The sequence below is a fragment of the Mizuhopecten yessoensis genome, unplaced genomic scaffold, assembly GCF_002113885.1.
Source record: "Mizuhopecten yessoensis strain PY_sf001 unplaced genomic scaffold, ASM211388v2 scaffold81, whole genome shotgun sequence".
NCBI classification, from domain to species: domain Eukaryota; kingdom Metazoa; phylum Mollusca; class Bivalvia; order Pectinida; family Pectinidae; genus Mizuhopecten; species Mizuhopecten yessoensis.
This window is the reverse complement of record NW_018403368.1, coordinates 117,609-137,342: the sequence shown is the minus strand read 5'-3', so window position 1 is coordinate 137,342 and position 19,734 is coordinate 117,609. Positions and strand designations below refer to the sequence as shown.

At 36.1% G+C, this 19,734-nt stretch overlaps 1 protein-coding gene across 4 annotated transcripts in view; it reads right to left on the bottom strand.

Moving 5' to 3' along the window:
• Window positions 1-1,660: 1,660 nt before the first annotated feature.
• LOC110451315 (sodium-dependent multivitamin transporter-like) overlaps window positions 1,661-19,734 on the bottom strand; it is a 30,000-nt gene continuing 11,926 nt past the window's right edge. For 3 of the 4 annotated variants that reach the window (XM_021499368.1, XM_021499288.1, XM_021499447.1), the window contains exons 3-17: window positions 18,402-18,470; window positions 16,880-16,931; window positions 16,444-16,511; window positions 16,056-16,136; window positions 15,614-15,687; window positions 14,512-14,649; window positions 13,626-13,761; window positions 13,295-13,383; window positions 12,178-12,290; window positions 11,557-11,627; window positions 7,839-7,925; window positions 5,813-6,033; window positions 5,319-5,419; window positions 4,180-4,298; window positions 1,661-3,518 (exon numbers count right to left, since the gene is read on the bottom strand). In XM_021499368.1, the coding sequence (XP_021355043.1) occupies window positions 3,456-3,518; window positions 4,180-4,298; window positions 5,319-5,419; window positions 5,813-6,033; window positions 7,839-7,925; window positions 11,557-11,627; window positions 12,178-12,290; window positions 13,295-13,383; window positions 13,626-13,761; window positions 14,512-14,649; window positions 15,614-15,687; window positions 16,056-16,136; window positions 16,444-16,511; window positions 16,880-16,931; window positions 18,402-18,470 (1,482 nt within the window). In that variant the 3' untranslated portion in view covers window positions 1,661-3,455. Of the gene's footprint in view, window positions 3,519-4,179; window positions 4,299-5,318; window positions 5,420-5,812; window positions 6,034-7,838; window positions 7,926-11,556; window positions 11,628-12,177; window positions 12,291-13,294; window positions 13,384-13,625; window positions 13,762-14,511; window positions 14,650-15,613; window positions 15,688-16,055; window positions 16,137-16,443; window positions 16,512-16,879; window positions 16,932-18,401; window positions 18,503-19,734 lie in introns of all 4 variants that reach the window. The other variant, XM_021499526.1, reaches the window with a different exon arrangement.

The window sequence follows — 19,734 nt, the reverse complement described above, 5'->3', positions numbered from 1 at the left end:
TTTAGTTATAACGGAATACTTTAACTCAAATATTCTTCGTCTTGGTCCCCGTCTTAAACGGTGAATGCATATTAATCAGCTGTATGGTATGTCACAGCTCATCAACGAATACAACTTTTACACTGAAACAAACTCTAGTTTATTAGATATTGTTTCTCGTACGTATGTAGACGAACATTTTTTAGAACAGAATACGCGCTATCATTGCCCTGTTTACGGCCTACTTGGTCTAAGGAACATCGTGCTAATTATAACAAACGAAATATCAGGCTGTTCAAATACGGAGACTAACATTTTGGCCACAGAAAACTTATAGACGTTAACTGTAACGCTCACATTAAACTGGATGACCCAAATGAATCTCGTAGGAATTTTACTGAACTAATTATGACCATTGCCCGAGAATGTATACCTGATAAGTCTGCAACAATCAGACTCTGTGATCTGCCATGGATGTGTAACACAATTGACTGGCTTAATTTCAGACGTTTACGTAACAAATGCGTTAATGCTTGTGCGATTGCTAAAAAGAAATTTATGACAACAAGCTAACTTCTATCCTACGTGATACTGATAGTCTAAATATCATTTCTGTATAATATGAAATGTTTTTTGTGTATACACATTCGGGGTTTTCGTGGTTGCTATGGAACAATGAACATAAATACAACGAATTTGAATTTGATACAGGTGTCTACTGTTTGTTAATAAAGGATATCCACGAAAGTTTGTACCACGAAACGATCTCAATGGCTTCAAACCACGAAGGAAAGTACCCATGAACATTTCGTGTTATACAGTATTAAATATTATCAAATATTATTCATCGGCAACCTCAGTAAATCAAATTCAATCAAACTCTAGTACATGCAGGTTCCAAATACGAAAATACGGGTGAAATAGCCAAATTATTCAATTATTATTTTATTTCCCAGTCTACTGTTGACGACACACGCTCCAATCGTCCCGTCAACCAAACTCAGATTCATAAATTAGATAATATCATCATAACAGTTATGGGTGGTTGCGATGCTTTATTTTTGCTCGATACCTTGAAAGCTATTAGCCCAGACCTGATGAATCCACGTTTATTAAAGGAGGGCGCAAATGAACTATCTGTGCCTTTATGCATCCTTTCTTACTTATATATATATACAAACTGGCATATTTCCAGACACGTGAAAAAGGTAGCGTCCTATTTCTCTTTTAAAGTTCATTCGAAAAGTAATGGAGAGGTGTATGTTTACGTATGTTCGTCATGTTTAAAATAAGTAGACTTTAGTTACAAAATGCCAGTCTGGATTTCGCCCTGGCGATTCTACAGTAAATTTATCATTGGCTATAACAAACGATTTGGGAAGAGCAGTTGACTTGGGAATATAAGCAAGACATTTGACCGTGTGTGGAACAAAGACCATTTATACAAACTTTTGAATAATGGATTAGGCGGTTAATTTTTCAAATGTTTCAAAAACTACGAAACAAACAGAAAACAAAAAATTATAATTAACATAATATAATGAACTCCGGTTCATAAATTAGATAATATCATCATAACAGTTGTCGGAGGTTGCGGTCCTTATTTTCTCTCGATACCTCGAAAGCTATCGGCCCAGACCTGATGAATCTTATTAAAAGAGAGCGCAAATGCACTATCTGTGCCTTTATGCACCCTTTCTTACTTATATATACAAACTGGCATATTTCCAGACACTTGGAAAATAGCTAATGGTATTCCTGTACATAAAAAGAAAGAGACGAACAGCGTGAAAAAGTAGCGTCCTATTTCTCTTTTAAGGATAAATCGAAAAATAATGGAGAGGTGTATGTTCATCATGTTTAGAATTAGTAGAATTTAGTTACAAAATGTCAGTCTGGATTTCGCCCCGGCGATTCTTCAGTAAACTTATTATTGGCTATGACTCGGGAAAATAAGAAAAACTATGTTTTGTGATATAAGCAAGACATTTGTGTGGAACAAAGACCATATATACAATGTACAAACTTAGACAAACAGAGAGTGTGATGTGTGGTATTGTTTGTGGTATCGCAGTCTGCAATTTTCGAGGTCACCTGTTCCGCTGTTTTTGATGAGCATCAAGATGCGGATTCCACTTTGTCGCCTTCAATGGTATTAGTGAGATGTGACGTCGTCTCCAGTTTGTCAGAGGGAGAATGTAAGATGAAATAATTTTCAATTTTGTTTGATTTTAATGTTATTATTGATATAGAAATAACCTGACCTAAACCAAAAGTAACAATATTCGTAGGGATTGATTGTAAGTAAAACAGTAAGTAGAAATACGAAGCTTAAGGGAGCACCTATTCAAAATTTTGCTTGTCATTGCAGAAATTTATTTTGACCAAAAGAAGTAAGATAATGTTTTCCTCTTTCCATTTTTCTTTTATTACATGTGCTGTAGAAGTAAACATTCTCGCCGGTAGCAATGTTCGCGCGGTGATACTTTAACACTACGGCGGTATTAACATTTTTGCATTGGCAATACTTCTTAAATCCTTATATTCTATATGTATATATATTATGTTATGTACATCCAAATACAATTAAAAAAGTAAAAATTTCCACTTTTACAGTTTAGGAAAAAAGTGTCATACATTGTAGGTATAAGTGTAAAAATAGCATACTATCAATTTGATTACAATTATAAGTAATTTAATCGATAGTATATTATTTGATATATGGTTTCGAATGATATTATGCATACACATAAAATATGAGGCTGATTCTTGATGTGCTTAAAGCAAATATATTGAATACATATCTAAACAAGCAAAAGATAAATAAGGCACGAAGAGAGCATTGAATCCTTATAACATGGTTAAAATGCTCGTGTATATCTCATTTTCCAACAAACTTTGCACGTGCAACACTCTTCCAAAACCTTCCCCGTATTCCATATATCAAGAAATGACATGTGGGTATGGCTTCCGATGTCGATGTAGCGAACACTTATTTTTTGTATGTATAGGATTTCCTAACAAGCAAACAACATAAAATTCTATAAAACCTCTAGATCTCCTCCTAAGACCCTGAAAAGGTCACGATCAGAATGTTCCGCTGAACTTACCAATCAGGTGACTTTGTAAGTCTGCTAAGTGTTGATTTCATGTGTCGATAGATGGATGCTTTGGGAATGAATGAAATGAAGATCTTGTAAATAGTATGACATCAGTGTTTATTGTCTGCCGAATTGAGGAACCGATGGCAATGGCAAATGAAGATTCCTTTGGCATTTTTAAAACCCAAACTGTGAGAAAGGGTTTTTCATCACGGCATGATTTGACAAGTTCTTGGCTTACACATGCTATACACTTTCCTCAACTTGCTCAGGGTGAAGGGTCACGCGTACGCACCGGGTACAATGCCTCCTTGTTTCAAATCAACAATATATGAGAATGGGGATAGGACAGGGATCAGTGCTGAACAATTGCTATCATAACACTGACTGCCCTTCGGGTTTCAGGTCATTCATGGGTTTTTCTTCGTCATGTAAATTCTGAAAAAAGAAAACAAGTATGAGTACTTTTGAATTTTATTTTATCTAGGGCGTATATATCAAACTATTTGGCACTATTGAAAGTAAAATAGATAGACAGCAGAAGAAAAAAAATGTGGACCACAAATCGACTTTATAACGGAAATTGATTAGTGTCGGTCGTGTGGAGGTGTTCACGATGATATTCCAAACATAGATATTGATTGCCTTTCTTCTTCCACACTTATTTTACCGAAAGGGAAGGACTATCTCAACATGATTTTCAGCTATAACGTAAATAACCCTAGATTACAAACGCCATAAGACAGTATCATTTTAAACGCAAATTCCTTTTTGTGTGATTGAAGAAATGACAACCTGGTATTTCTATATGTCCTGTAGTGCTTAAAGGTTAGTTAACTAACATCATATTAGACATTTAGTAACCAAATGTTGCGAAACTAACATTCTTACGAAGCAAAACATTCTAAAATTTACCACATAAAGTTATAGTAAATGGTCTTTTGACATTTCGCCATCGTTATCCACATGCAAAAGTTTCGAATGATTGCGCATTTGGTTATAAAAACTTTTTGCAATCTTTGTTTATCTTATCAAAGAAACGGTTTTCATTCTCAGGTTAAACTCGTATTCCATTGTCCAGTAATAAAGAATAGCTTACGCCATTTAGTTCGGGAAAGTCCGTTCTACGTCGGAATCGTTTTCGTGCGCTCTCCGGCAGACAACAGCAAACTAAATCACACACAGGAACCCAGAGCTTAGGATCGACGGGAGGTTGATCTGCAAAATATCAATATGTAATACAATGGTATGATGACCACCGGAGGTTATAACATATACAACTTGGCATGAGTGTGATCTCATTCTGTTATCCTATGCCGTGCACTTCTCTAGATAAATTGAATATCTTTCCTGACCGGGTTACCTCAGTCAAGGGTGAAATTCTATAACATACTGGGTTTTTCCTTGTACCTTTTCGTAAGAAAAACTACTCAATTTTGCTATAGTCTACAAGTATCCCGTCCGGACCCTGAAATAAATAGGGCTTCTTCATTTCTAAAGCTAAATTTGAATGCTTCCGCGTAAACAATGTAGTCCGTCAAACACTCGAAACAATGTAGTCTGTAAAAACTCGAAACGGGAAGTTAGAAGCACTTATTTGGAATTTTGTAAAGTTCGATGCAGAAAGCTAAACAAATGAATTATATACAGCGATATGATAATTTTGTCCACTTAAGATGCATGCGTAATACAAAAGGTATGCAATAATTACGTCAATTCTTACAGAAAAGCTACAATGTAATATCAGTCGCAAATATGATTGCTTGCACTTCCATATAGAGATTATTCATTAGAAATAGTATGGTTTATTAAGGATAGCTGTATCACTGATAAAAACTGTAATTACATTTTGTTTTTCAGCATTAATATGGTATTGATGAATTGTTGCTAAAAAAAAGCATACGGTGCAGAAATTTGAAAAAACATAATTAAAAATGAACAAAAGTATTACCAATGCAATAGCAAAAATATCAACAACGGTGTCCTCAATGTAAATATAAAACAAGGCAAGCCCAGGAATCTATCCATGGGCCTCAAACCAAATTAGCTATCGGGACAACGGAATTATTCAGGCTAAATCGAGCTTGTTATATCCAAAACTAACTAAAGGGGAGGTAACTGTTCTTACGAAAGACTGCAGCGGAAGTCTCTAGTGTTTTACCAGCAGTAGTATCGGGGTCCTTAACAGTAAGGCCAATGAGACATTTGTTTGGACGATATATATATAGAATACAATACCTTTGAGTCGACTAACAAGGGAGCCGGTTATTAACACAATGAGGACACCTAGTGCTCCTAGCCACATGTACGAGACGGAATACAGTACATCTAGTCCGGTTCTGTAGAGGAAAAAAAATACTGCATCTTATTTTGACTTTTTACTAGTATTGATAAACATCTTCTTTATCAACGAATCATTCTTTTATATCAAAATACGATACCTAAAGTTGGTTTTGTTGAAACTTCTGCCATTGATACAGGATTTCTTTTCAAAACAAATTTCGACTAATGAAGGACTTTAACGATATAACCCAAAGACTATCTACGGAAACATAGGACCCTGCGGTGTTCATTTCCAAAGCCAACCATTATGGTTAATATAAAATTGTTCACCACATTGTGTTTATTTTGCAGATAATATTTACTGACTATAAGCAAATTGATTTGAAAAAATATTTTGATTGTATGATTTATTTTTATTTTTTTAAAGACACAATTTACATCATACTCACGGTGACGTCACAGTTTCCACAGCTGGCGTGGTGACATCTATGGTGTACATGGAGCTGTTGTACATGGTACTATTGAAGGCAAAAGAGGCGTTTGGGGACAAACAGTTATACGTTGGAGCTGGGTCTAGTTTTGGATGAACCTTCACACCAGGAGAAATTATTTTTCCTAATGAAATCCATCCGACGAACAGGACACTGCACATTCCTCCTACTATTGCACCCTATGTTGTGAGAAAGTGTCAATCGGTTAAGGTTTCATTTTGTTTAAAAAGGAGTTATTTGTAATATAATTACTGAAAAATGAATAAAGGAACTGCACATTCAAAAGTTTAATGTGACCAAACAGAAACTCAAACAATGAAAACATTTTACTGCGCCATTTAGTCTATTTAGATAGTATATGTAAAATTGAGGTCAATACCCCTGCAGGTCGGGGATCGAGAAAAGAATACACCTGTTATTACCCACTGTATGTATCGTAAGAGGGGACTGATGTGGAAATCCCCACTGCAGAATTGGGGATTCGCTTTTGCGCCCTCTAATTGAAGATACAAAGGCGACCAAAATAAATGTATTGCACCCATTGCAATCTTTGGAATATTTATATATTTCTCTCTAGTTCAAACTACATTTTATTTCCTAGAGCCTTGCTTGGAAATACCTCACTTCTCACTTTAATGCTGAACGTTCGCCCAGGTAAGGAAGGCAATGGGTTCTGTCCCCAGGCCGGGATATACTTAAGTCCTTAAAATGGAAGTTGTTATTCCCTGCTTAACGTTCAGCGTTTATGGTAATGGTAACAACAGGTTCACCTGTTGTCTGTATAATGTGACTGGGCGGAATACTGTGCTGGGTGCCTCCGATATGGTGTTTCAGTGAGGTAACACTATAAAGTCGGCGTCAGATCCGCGCTATCACAAGGAGGCAAGCACCCGAACATACCCTGTCTCCAGCAAACACACACTAGCACGCTTACACAACACACATGGAGGAATGTACTAATTTATTAAAATAAAACCAACTTTAAGGTCAAATGAGTGGCTATCAATGTCCGAAGTGTCCCTGAACAGGAGAAGATACATGAGTAGGAAGTGTATTGATAATCAGACGAGAGACAGCATAACTGTGAAATTTGAAATATCAGATGGTCATGCATGGGGGACAAAACCAACAATAACACATGTATTTATTACATTTTTGCCGGTGAAATATCGGATTCTATCAACTTGATAAAATGATATCTTTCACACTGTGACAAATATCAAAAGTGATCTTTTCATTCTTTTTGGTATTGACCAATCATAACGGTATCTTTTATTCGCTGCATTCAAGGGCAACGATTTTATTTTTCAGATTCAAATGAAGCGCCGGTAGAATAAGTGGTTGCTATGGTAAATGTTTGGTACACACACTTAAGTATTTACATAAATATACAATTAAAATCCTTTTTATAAGCAGTCATACCAGAAAATAGCAGAAAACGTCGGAATTGCGTTGAGTATTTCATTTAAAATGGCGCGCAGCTTGTTGTCAAGCGTGACGTCATTATAATATGGCGCTAATTATTACGCTTCTGATTCCCGCCCTTATTTATTGCATTATATTTTTCATGTTTTATGCTTTAAAAATGTAATAAATAGAAATTGTAATGCTATCTTCAGTAATGAAAAATATATTTCACTCATGTGGCTAATATTTTGATATTTTCACTCGTGCTGTGCACTCGTGAAATATATCAACATATTAGCCACACTCGTGAAATATATTTGTTATAACTGAAGACACCATTAAATATCCTCTATATCCATTACAGGAATGTGGATAGATAATGTTAAAAGGTGTAGAATTCACATATACAATATCTTTAGTTAATAAAAAGAGCGTTTGGTGTGAAATCATGTGCGTAATGTGAACAAATATTTCTACAATTTTATACACGCAATGACTCTTAAATACATTTAGATGTACACTTAGTTGTGATGTATATCACAGGGATTACTTTTATTAGGTTATACGTGTTGCATACCAATGAATTTGCCCATGGGTTAAGGAATCCGAGAACGAAAATGCCTGTCAAAGCTCCCGTCAGACTTGACGATGTGATGTTAAAAATCTGCAAAGAAAAACACAAAGATGGCGGCATTAAACGCTCTCAAGCGTGTCGACATTGAAGAAACAAGACCCAAATAAAAAATATACTTCCATTTATCAAATAGCTACGTGTGCTTTATCTCTTATAAACCGCTTAAAGGGACATCACGTGAAAAGGCGTTTTTTTTTTNGAAAGCACTAAGATAACTTTTATATTTACATACGGATATATGTAACTCTCCGTCAACCTGGAGTATTAAACAGCAAAGTATTTAGAGGGACCTTTCAACATTACACTGAATTATCCTTTTCCAACACGAGCATGAAAACGTCAAATGACCATTAGTTTTGACAGTGTGATTACAGGATCTCACGCTGTTGTCGACAACGATGGTGTTACAATCACTGGTCTGTTTCGATTTCTCGCCACCACACAGCGTTACCTATCATTTACTTTGTTTAGTGTGTTTCGATTTCTCGCCACTACGCAGCGTAATCTATCATTTACTTTTTTGTCTGTTTCGATTTCTCGCCACCACGCAGCGTTATCTATCATTTACATTGTTTAGTGTGTTTCGATTTCTCGCCACCACGCAGCGTTATCTATCATTTTCTTTGTTTAGTCTGTTTCGATTTCTCGCCACCACGCAGCGTTACCTTCCATTTACATTTCTTGTCTATTTCGATTTCTCGCCACCCCGTAGCGTTACCTTTCATCTACCTTTCTTGTCTATTTCGATTTCTCGCCACCACGCAGCGTTACCTTTCATTTACTTTTCTTGTCTGTTTACATTTCTCGCCACCACGCAGCGTTACCTTTCATTTACTTTTCTTGTCTATTTCGATTTCTCGGCACCACACAGCGTTATCTATCATTTACTTTTCTTGTCTGTTTCCATTTCGCGCCACCACGCAGCGTTATCTATCATTTACTTCTTTTGTCTGTTTACATTTCTCCCAAACACGCAGCGTTATCTATCATTTACTTCTTTTGTCTGTTTACATTTCTCCCAAACACGCAGCGTTATCTATCATTTACTTCTTTTGTCTGTTTACATTTCTTGCCACCACGCAGCGTTACCGACCATTTAATTCTCCGGTCTGTTTCTGTTTCACGCCACCATGTAGCGTTACATATCTGTTACTTCTCCGTTCGGTCGCCGTTTCACAACACCACGAAACGTCACATGTCTGTAACTTTGCCAGTCTGTTGCCGTTTCAGACTGACGCGCAGCCTTACATATCTTGCACTTTCTCCGGTCTGTTTATGTTTTACGCCACCACGCCACTACGTCCCTCACACGAATAACATCACACAGTTAAATGTCCCCGACAAACGGTGTTAAACCAATTTCAATATTCTACTTTTGCAACCAATGCCAATAAATATGATATATTATTAGTTATGTGAGACTCATGTAAAGAATTCCTTTTGCTTATTTCGTGACGGTTACGGTAGCAAATTAAATTGTTACATTTTACTGAAAGTGGCTGACGTAGAACTAAGGTGAAAGGACAGACTGATTCTCCACGGTTGACTTTCTCGTTTGAATCACTGTCTTCAGTTTAAAACCTCGTTATACTGCCACTGTTCGTCCAGAGAAATAATGGCGTTATAATGGGGTTTCGCAAAAAATTATAACAAATATTTAAAGGCATTCTTAAGGGAAGGAGAAAAAGGGACCTTGAAATATGTTGCGGTAAGTGAGATTGCAAATGGAACAAAGGGGCCTTATATCGAGATTTACTGTATATATCTTTATAGAGTATAGACAGAGTTTACACATGATAGTTTCCTTTATCTCTTGAAAATATGACCCTAAGTAAAATAGACGAGCATGCGCCATAGGTTCAAGAACGATTAGTTACCATACCGAAGATATCTAAGTAAAGGTAACAACAGAAGACAAGGAGGAGCGAACAGTGGGCTAAAAACATCAAGAACCAAACTAAAACCCTGGATTGGAAGCGTTTTGCGCAACACATATGGCCCTGAAATGATTTATGTTGGCAAATCTAGGTACGTACGTTCGTCGAATATGACATAAGTTACAACGATGTACATGTCATTGCATGCAATGCATCACATATTGAGGAAGCACGGTTGTCTAGTGGTAGGACGCCGGGCTCGTCACCGAAGGGTTGCGCGTTCGAGTAACGGCACGGCACTGTGTTGTATCTTTGAGCAAAATACTTTACTCCGCTTGTTCCAGTCCACTCAGCTGTAAATGAGTACGAGGTTGAGCAGTGCTAGAATTGTAGAATCTAATCTGTGAGCGCCGAAATGGCATCACCAGCTCTATGTTCCCTAGGGAGTTGAGAAAGATATTGGCTGGCTGCTAAGGCCCTATAACCACGGATAATAATTAGTGAACCGCCTAGAGACGACCTACGAACAAGGATGTGATAAAGCGGTATATAAGAACCTCGAATTATTATTATTATTATTACATTTAAATCAACATGAGAATGCCAAAGTAAGGACAAATCCGTTATTCGAACTCAACATCGATAACACTATAACAAACTACGAACAATGCGTTACATAGCGCCGGGACTGGACTTGAACCCGCAACCCTTCGGTCACGAGCCCGGCGTCCTACCACCAGACTACCATACTGTGTCAAAATATCGTCATGCAAAATGACTTTCCTTTTCATAAGACCGTGTTTAAACACAGTTTAAGATACTACATGATGCTGTTTGAGATAACATAGATTCTCAGCTAGATAGAACCCGATGGAAAAATAAAAGGAGCATCTTCTGTTTCATCGACAGCAACAGTCATGTAGAGCTAGGTCAAATCCAAGTAATGCCAGGTCCTCAAAACGGGAACCAGGGTAATAAATACTAATAACGTTTAAGAAATATACATTATTTCCAAATAATAATTATCATGATAGCGATAATAAAACTTCATGGTGATGTTGTTACTAAAGATCGCAGTAAGCGAATTAAATCAGGATTGTTGACGATATTCACTGGGTCGAATACATCGTGGCTGTAAAGCTATTATGCAAGACCTGGTCGTGAAATATAAGTCGGCATGCTTATTGTAGGCCCCTCTTTCTAGAGGACAAATGAGAAATAATCTGTTCTCGTAAGGCTCGTTATTCAAGGACAAAACTTTTCATAATAAAATCAATAATAATTCGAGGTTCTTATATACCGCTTTATCACAAACAGGTTCTAAGGTCGTCTTAAAGCGTTTCACAAATTATTATCCGTGGTTATAGGGCCTTTTCAACCAGCCAATATATTTCTCAACTCCCTAGGGAGCATAGAGCTGGTGCTGCCATTTCGGCGCTCAACACAATTCTAGCATTGCTCATCCACATACTCATTTAAAGCTGAGTAAACTTGAAAAAGCAGAGTAAAGTATCTCCCTCAAAGATGCAACACAGCGCCGGGACTAGACTTGAACCCGCAACCCTTCGGTCACGAGCCCGGCGTCCTACCACCAGATTACCATACTGTATCAAAATATCGTCATGCAAAATGACTTTCCTTTTCATAAGACCGTGTATAAGCACAGTTTAAGATATTACATGATGCTGTTTGAGATAACATAGATTCTCAGCCAGATAGATGCAAGTATTCTATACAAAGAGAATGAAACGAAAACAGTTTGTACTGTATATCAAAATCCTTACTTGTGTAGCAGGACCTTCTATTCCAGAAACAACAAACGCGACCACACCGCCAATAACGGCGAATACGAAGACTGAAATAAACAGAAGCATACATTTATATACAGAACCCAAATTTATACATAGATATATTTACTTTTTTGTAATAGTTCTTTGTATATAAAACCATATGGAAGATGAACGTAACACTCACAGGTGATTGACCTACACAATTTGGTAAGAGATACAGTAAGCCAAAACATGAATTTTATTGCATTATACAGCTGTTTTGGCCTTCTATGACTTATCAGTGATATTAGGGGCCAAACAAATTGCAAAAGGAAATTCTCAAATTGTCTTATCTACCGTTAAAAAAGAATGTTTTTTTTAGAGGTGCGCTGGTTAATTTCAAATTAAATTATTTGTATAGTGTTTATATTACGCATCATGCCACTGTTGGTTCGACGCAACAGGTTTTTAAAGCAACTTAGCTTTCACTAGAATAAAAATGTAAACAGCTTTATGCCACTTGTCGTTTAACGAAAGCATTAACCTGAACTAGTAGCATTCTATTTTGACAAGTTTCACAGTCCAACAACAATGCCTAACTGGTGAAACAGTGTATAAACAGTTAGATGTACACACCTGCGATTTGGGCTATGATAATTCCTCTCCTTTCCGACATCGGTTTGGTGTGGGGTTTAACAATATCCTCCCAAAACACTGCAGACAGACTACTCAATAGAGATGACATGGTGCTGAAAACAGATAATTCAGACTTGATAAATCTTGATTCAATATTACTTATGTTATATGTTTAATTGTGATATTGTGAATTGCTTACCGTTATAAATTATCATAAGGTATACTTGGAAAACTTTGATCGTTTATCTTCTTACCATACTGGTCATACGTTTGAAAGATTATATTCCTAAAAGCTCAAATTATATTATAATTAATTATAAATTTAATAAAATTAGCCCCCCTCCTTCCTCCCGCCCGACAACTCGATATCGCAGACGGAGATGAAAGTTACATACATGCTTTACTGTAACTCCACCCCCTAACGTACATGTAATACTCACACCAAACTTTGAATAGACTCATGCTTATGCTGTCCATAGTTTTGAATAACAGGACCAATTATGGGTTGCATCGAAATATATTATACACTAAAATTATTAATAAAACAATATGAAGAAATATTAAATATGAAGCAGTATTCATTCTTCTATTTGAAGCAGAAAGTCATAGACAGTAGATATTTTACAGCATTAAATTCATTCATTTTGGACATTATCAGTGCAACTAAAGAGTGGTAATATTCAGAAACAAAATAATGATAATAATAATAATTATTATTATTATTATTTGAGGTTCTTATATACCGCTTTATCACAACCTAGATTGTAGGTCGTCTCAAAGCGGTTCACAAATCAAATTATTATCCGTGGTTATAGGTTCTTTGCAACCAACCAATATCTTTCTCAACTCACTGGGGATCATACATTCGGTGCTGCCATTTTGGCGCTCACAGCTAGAATTCAACAATTCTAGCACTGCCCGACCACGTACTCATTTACAGCCGTGTAGACTGTAACCAGCGGAGTAAATTATCTTACCCAAAGATACAACACAGTGCCGTGCCGTGACTCGAACCCGAAACCCTTCGCTCACGAGCCCGGTGTCCTACCACTAGACTACTCTGCCACCTAAAAGTATGTAAATAGGTTTGCCTGAGTTGCAACCGATAATACTATACCTGAGAGAAGCACTAAAGAGAGCCGCTAAGAACAGTCCCGGCATGCAGGGAGTGTCCTGGAATATGTCTACAACCATGGCTGGAATTAACTTTAAACAATTAAATATATTAATTAAATTTTCAGATAAGACTGGTTTATAATGTAAGAAAGAAAATAAAAGTTCAAATACATTCTCTCAATATTTTATATGGGAACCATCGTTAAACAAATTTATATTATTTGCTCATTAAAGTGTGCATTGATTGATTATTTTTAGCCAACAAAGAGCTTTGCTTTTCCTTGTGAAGTACATTAACGAAATTATGAAACCATCTCAATACACTAAACAACCTGATTTTCATTGCCCAACCGCTTCGATACCAAAGGATCACAGCCCTGTTTGTTGAAGTAAGCAAACATGACAGCGCCCTCCAGTATGGCTAGCCATGACACAAATAGAAAGGAAAACGCCGTAACAAGGTACATACTGAAATAACAAAAAACAAAACAAAATACTATCGTATTGTCCAACTCATCCTCGATGTACCGGGAGTAACGCTCAATTACTTTCTTCGCACCCCTGGGATATGTCATGACAAAATTGAAGGCACCGTGTGCACCACATTGTGGATGAGACAAGGAGACTAGTTTGATCCTTTGATGTACATCAAAAGAACCTGTTGGTCGCGTAACGGTCAAATTTATTGACTTTGGAGTCGGGTTTCACTCCTTTGTAATTATCAAAGGACATTTATCAGCCTAACGATTGGTCAGTTTGAGACCAATCAAATGGGTAGCCGCGTGTGTTCAATGTTGCTTTGACAGTTTCCAGGGGTGCAGATAGCAAAAATTAGCGTTAACCCTGTGATATTGAGGATGTGTCTAACTTACTTCCTTACTTCACACAAACCGCTAAATAAATGTAATAACCATTGAAAAGTTAAATGTAATAGGTAGTGGTAAATCACTTATTCAATGACAGTATTTGATACAAAAAACCAAAACATCTTAAATTGAGGCAATATAAATATAAAGATATAAATATCAATGTAAAAAAACATGTTGAACGTTTTAGAAAGTCGGAAGACAAAATCACATTTTTTGAAGGGTAGTACGTATTTCAATGAAACACATTAATATACAGTTCCTGTCGCCAAAGGTAATTAACAAACATGAAAGTAACTTAGTAATGCAAACCTAACGATACAAAACATACAGCTAGAGTGACTTTACATACTTTTTCGTTGATTTCAAAGTTGGCGTGGCCTTTATCCTCTGGAAGGACGTTTGCATGAAAACCGTGGCGAAGCCTCTCACTGAACTTCCAAAAACAAGACTCCAAAATGATTGTCTCAACGTCGGGTCGGGATCCATTCTTCAATAAAATGCATATGGTATTTCGAATGTCTTTGATGATTCATGCCTGAACTATTCGTAACCGCTTTATATATGAACAAATATTTTAGTCTAACTGCAAAATGATTTCTTTCTATTATTAGCAATATCATCTCAATGCCATTTTTATACTTACATTAAACAAATACAAACTACAAATACGACGCAAGGATGTACCTATATAGCATTTAGTTTATCGATGCTGAAAACATTAAAAACAAACATTTTTTTACGCGATTGACAACTTCCTTCATCTTGAACGAATCAGTGGTACTATAGTTAAAAATACATATAAAAACGAGCATGTTTGAAGTGATCTGAAATTAAGATTCAAAGGAACACATAGGCTATAAAGCATTTGCAGATACCTTGTAGATTTATAATAATATAGTTGGAGGTTCTTATATACCGCTTTATCACAACCTAGTTCGCAGGTCGTCTCAAAGCGGTTCACAAATTATTATCCGTGGTTATAGGGCCTTTGCAACTAGCCAGTACATTTCTCAACTCCCTGGGGAGCATACAGCCGGAGCTGCCATTGCGGCGCTAACCGCTAGCACTGCCCAACCACGTACTCATTTACAGCTGAGTAGACTGGAACACGCGGAGTAAAATATCTTGCTCAAGGATACAACACATTGCCGTGCCGTGGCGCGAACCCGCAACCCATTTATGCTGTTGACAACTATATGAAATAAAAATATTAGAACATTTGGAATTTTTGAACGTTTGTGTCTTGAGATGAGCTTTCAATTGAAAAGCAATACATTGTAACAAACGATGCGCTAATATAATAAAAACAAATCGACATTTTCATTAATTGCCTATTTCCTTCATGTATGAAAATATCCAAAGACTATGGAATAACGGTAATTTAGTCGTTTCATTAATACCCTGTAATTTTCCCCCATTGCAAAAAGTGATGGATGCGTAATAATGCTTACACGAATAAGTTGACTCGTCCAGTATCGTAAACAGTAGTCCATGTTTCCTTTACTCCGCCTGACTCAATGGTGCCCTATGATTGAAGATATGAGGAGTGTTGTATAAAAATAAGTCGACATACTGTGCATAATCAAAAGAACACCATTTAAGATACTTGTCACCGAATTACACATGCGCTTGGAGTCACAATACTCTGTTTGAGATGTGCGAGATGCGAGTTCATAAGCATTACATCGTGTAAAGTAACAATCTTATGACAATCCCTTTGATAATTGCAGGTTGTCTATGCTCTTGTTCACCTTTTTATACTCATTTATACAATTTCAAACATTTATAGACAATTAATTTATTCTACAAATGAATAATACCTTGGATAATTTTTGAACGAAAACATGCCTTTTTCTGTGATGTAATTGTTTAGCCTCTACCCAGGGTTACTACCTTGATAAGCAGGGCGAATATTCCACATAACATAATGATGGCCTGTATCACATCCGACCAAATGACTGCCTTGAATCCTCCCTAGAAGTCAAAACGATGCCTTTATTTGATGCATGTTATATTACAATAATTATTTCTATCTACATACATTACACTCTAAAGATGAATGACAAATAAATCTTCTTTGCTTTTCATGGCTTTTATTTTTGTTAACAAGAAATCAATATAATCAATTAACCTTAATTGTATTTGGTTTCATTCCCTCACATATTTTACCATTAGTGTATATAATTATACCAACCATAGGTAATCAACCATCAGTATATTTACTAGCACAAACAAACTTTCAGTGTATATAAAAACACCAACATAACGTAAATAAGCTTACTATCAGAGTATATATCAGCACCACAATCAGAAGACCAATGATAGACATCCATGTTGGAATACCAGCCACTAAAAATAAAACAAAAATAAACGAAACAAAAACAAAAACAAAAAACTAAAAATAAATAAATTTACATCAGAAACACACAAAATCAAATTTAAAAAGGTCGATGCTGCAAAAAGCCTGAAATTATAATCTTGTAGACACTAAAACAGAACACATTATAAATTCCAAAGAAAAAGGGGAGGATCCAGATTTTAGTGCCATGACTCTGTATAAAGTGGGACAGTTTTAAGTCTTTGTCAACTTCATGCGTGCAACAGTGTAACTGCTGTCGGCGTTACGGTAGACAAGTAAACAACCTACTAACTCCACGCATTAAACATCTTAACAGATGTAAATATTATGGTAAACACATATGAGTTTAATAACTTACCCGCTTCAAGTGATACTGCAGGTAAGAACAGGACCGTTCCGAAGTAATTGACCTTAAGAAAAGGGATAGAATATAGCGAATGCATATCTATTCAGTATGCTGTGAAAATCATTGAGATAAGTAATAATAGAATATTTCCGATATGGTCAGGTGGTATGCTTTTAACGTTTCGTAAGCGTACACGACATAGAAGTAATCCCTTTCTGTCCAAGCAATTCACTAATTTCACTTCGACGATAAGAGAATAATAATTAAACTAATGGAACTAGTCAGCATCGTATGTAGTACAATATTTCAAAACGACAAACAAAGATGCTATATTCACATTTCCTTGTTAAGTCCTTTTATAAGTCAACCAACCGAAAATGTTTTTTTTATTCCAATAACAGCAAAAGCCATTATAGGTGAGAGTTTTTCCTATCAGAAACGTTTCTGGTCTTTCCGTCAAACTGTTTGAGTAATCGGGATGAATCGTAATGTGGTGTATCATCATAAATGTTTAAAAGAGCCTTTCAAATTTTATTCTGTAAGATTTACTAGAAACGCTGTACATAAACTTTTTCATATAAACTACTTTTATTACATTTAATAGGGTCTAGGATCATGAAATGAACACTCAAGTTGAAAATTGTCTGAAGTGTGGACTTGACCAATCACATGTAACGTCATGAAAAGTGACGTCACACGTGAATGACTAAGCACAAACTTAAGTCTAAGATTGTTTCATGATCCTACGGCCAGGAAGTCAAACTTTAAGTATCTTCCCGATCTTGGATTGTTATTAAAGTGGCCTTAATAGACCTGTTATTATTGTATATTTACATTTGCGCTGCAACCCACTATTCCGTCTTTGCGTATTGCAGAGTAATCTTCTCTTGGGAGCAGGAATTGATTGTTAAGTCATTGGTTTGTGTGAGAAAATTACGTCGTTTTCTCAAAGATTGATGACGTTACTCTCCCAAACAAGTGACGTAACAATCAATACCTGCTCCCAAGAGAAGATAACTCTGCAATGCGCAAAGACGGAATATGAACATTACCAGCAGAAATGCATTTCATTTGAGTATGAAAGCAAACACTCTCGTAACGTAACACGTGGTTTACTTATGACGTCATATATCAACCTTGTTCAATGAGCGTCTTGTCGCTTCGCTTCGGATAACATTTCGTTTAAAGGATGACGCATATACAAAACGCAGTATATAAATAAACTGTCTGAGAACAAATAAATGAAATTCAACAATTGTTCTATGGTAAAAATGCAAATACATGGATTGTTAAAATTCACATGCCGGTATGAACGCAACTCGGTTACATCCATATCAAACATGAAGCCCGGCATGTAACCGATTTGCGTTCATAGCGACATGAAAAAAACGCCGTTCAATCCCTATTTATTTCAGATCCTTTAAAGTCGACCCTGTGTAGATATTGATGAATTTGTTATCTTTGATATATAATTGAACTCGAAATGGCACACACACACATATATATTCATTATAATTTCTGACGGAAAACTTACCCCATAAAACATACTCAAAACAGTCGCAAACATTCTGATGCCATGTGACTTGAAACGGAGTTCCAGGTACTGAAGGAAAATACATATCAGGTAACATACACCTGTTAATCACAAGACAAAAGAGTTAAACAATAAAGTGTTCCATTACTAGCACCACTGTTAGATAGTTATAACAATAGTTCTAAAAATGATCAATCAAGCAATAAACTGCATATATGTGGCACACAACTGGTATAACTGCCATGTATGTCGCAGACAAACCTGAATGGTTTAGATGCGACATACGTGGCAATGCAACTAGCCTTCGGTGTGGAAAGGTCAATAACTTAAAGAGTAGCAGAGAAACAGCTGACTTCACCTAATGTTACCCCACATACAAAAATAAAACGTTGCTATAACATCTGATGTATTTGGATTTTTCTATATTTGAGAAAATAGATATGATTTATTCTATTAAATAACCGTCGCTAAAAGAGCCAGTGTGGATAGTTTTTTAAGAGCTATTTTCCGGGCTCGTAATCTCAATATATAGCAGTAGTTTTCCGACTTTGTATTATAAAAATAGCAGTGGTGGTTATGCTCTCATAACTGACACTCCTAAGAATAGTATAAAGAAGGGCATTGTCACACCAAATAAAATGCATAAAAATAATCTCATTAGTAATACAAGTATAAATTACCGGTGATAATTATATATTATTACATTATGTTTTCATGGTTTGTCGTAAGAAAAAATATCTCATCGCTCACACGTGGATAAAATCGAGAGGCCACCGTATGTGAACTTGATTTTTTATGCACGTGTTAGCGATGAGAAAATTGTTCTCATGACAAAACATGAAAATATTGTGTAATCATCTATATACAACTACCCCTTACGAATTTATAAAAACCACTCAAAACCATACTTCTACTTCTAGGCTCAAGGTTCATCGATCGCGAGATACTCGATGCATAACATACGTAAACAAAATGAATAATTTCGCGGAGGAATACCATTGAACTTGAAACTTTGTAGAAAAAAACCCGTTTTAAAACAATTATATCGTCCTTTTTTCTCCATATGCACATTAATGCTTAACTGGTGTTGAAACCTTTCAAATAGTTTTTCGTAACTTTATATAGATTGCTTTTATGCGAATTTACTTAGTTGGATACAATTTCCAGTGCAGTACGTCACCCGGCGCGAAAAGAAGTTATTTATTTAGAGAAAATACGTTCCTAAATGGGAAAAAAACATTCTCAAGTCGTTTTCAACCTATTTTTTAGTATTCCCATAATGATTAACCCACGATAATGCTAACGGTAGTCGCAATGAAGTGATATAAAGGTG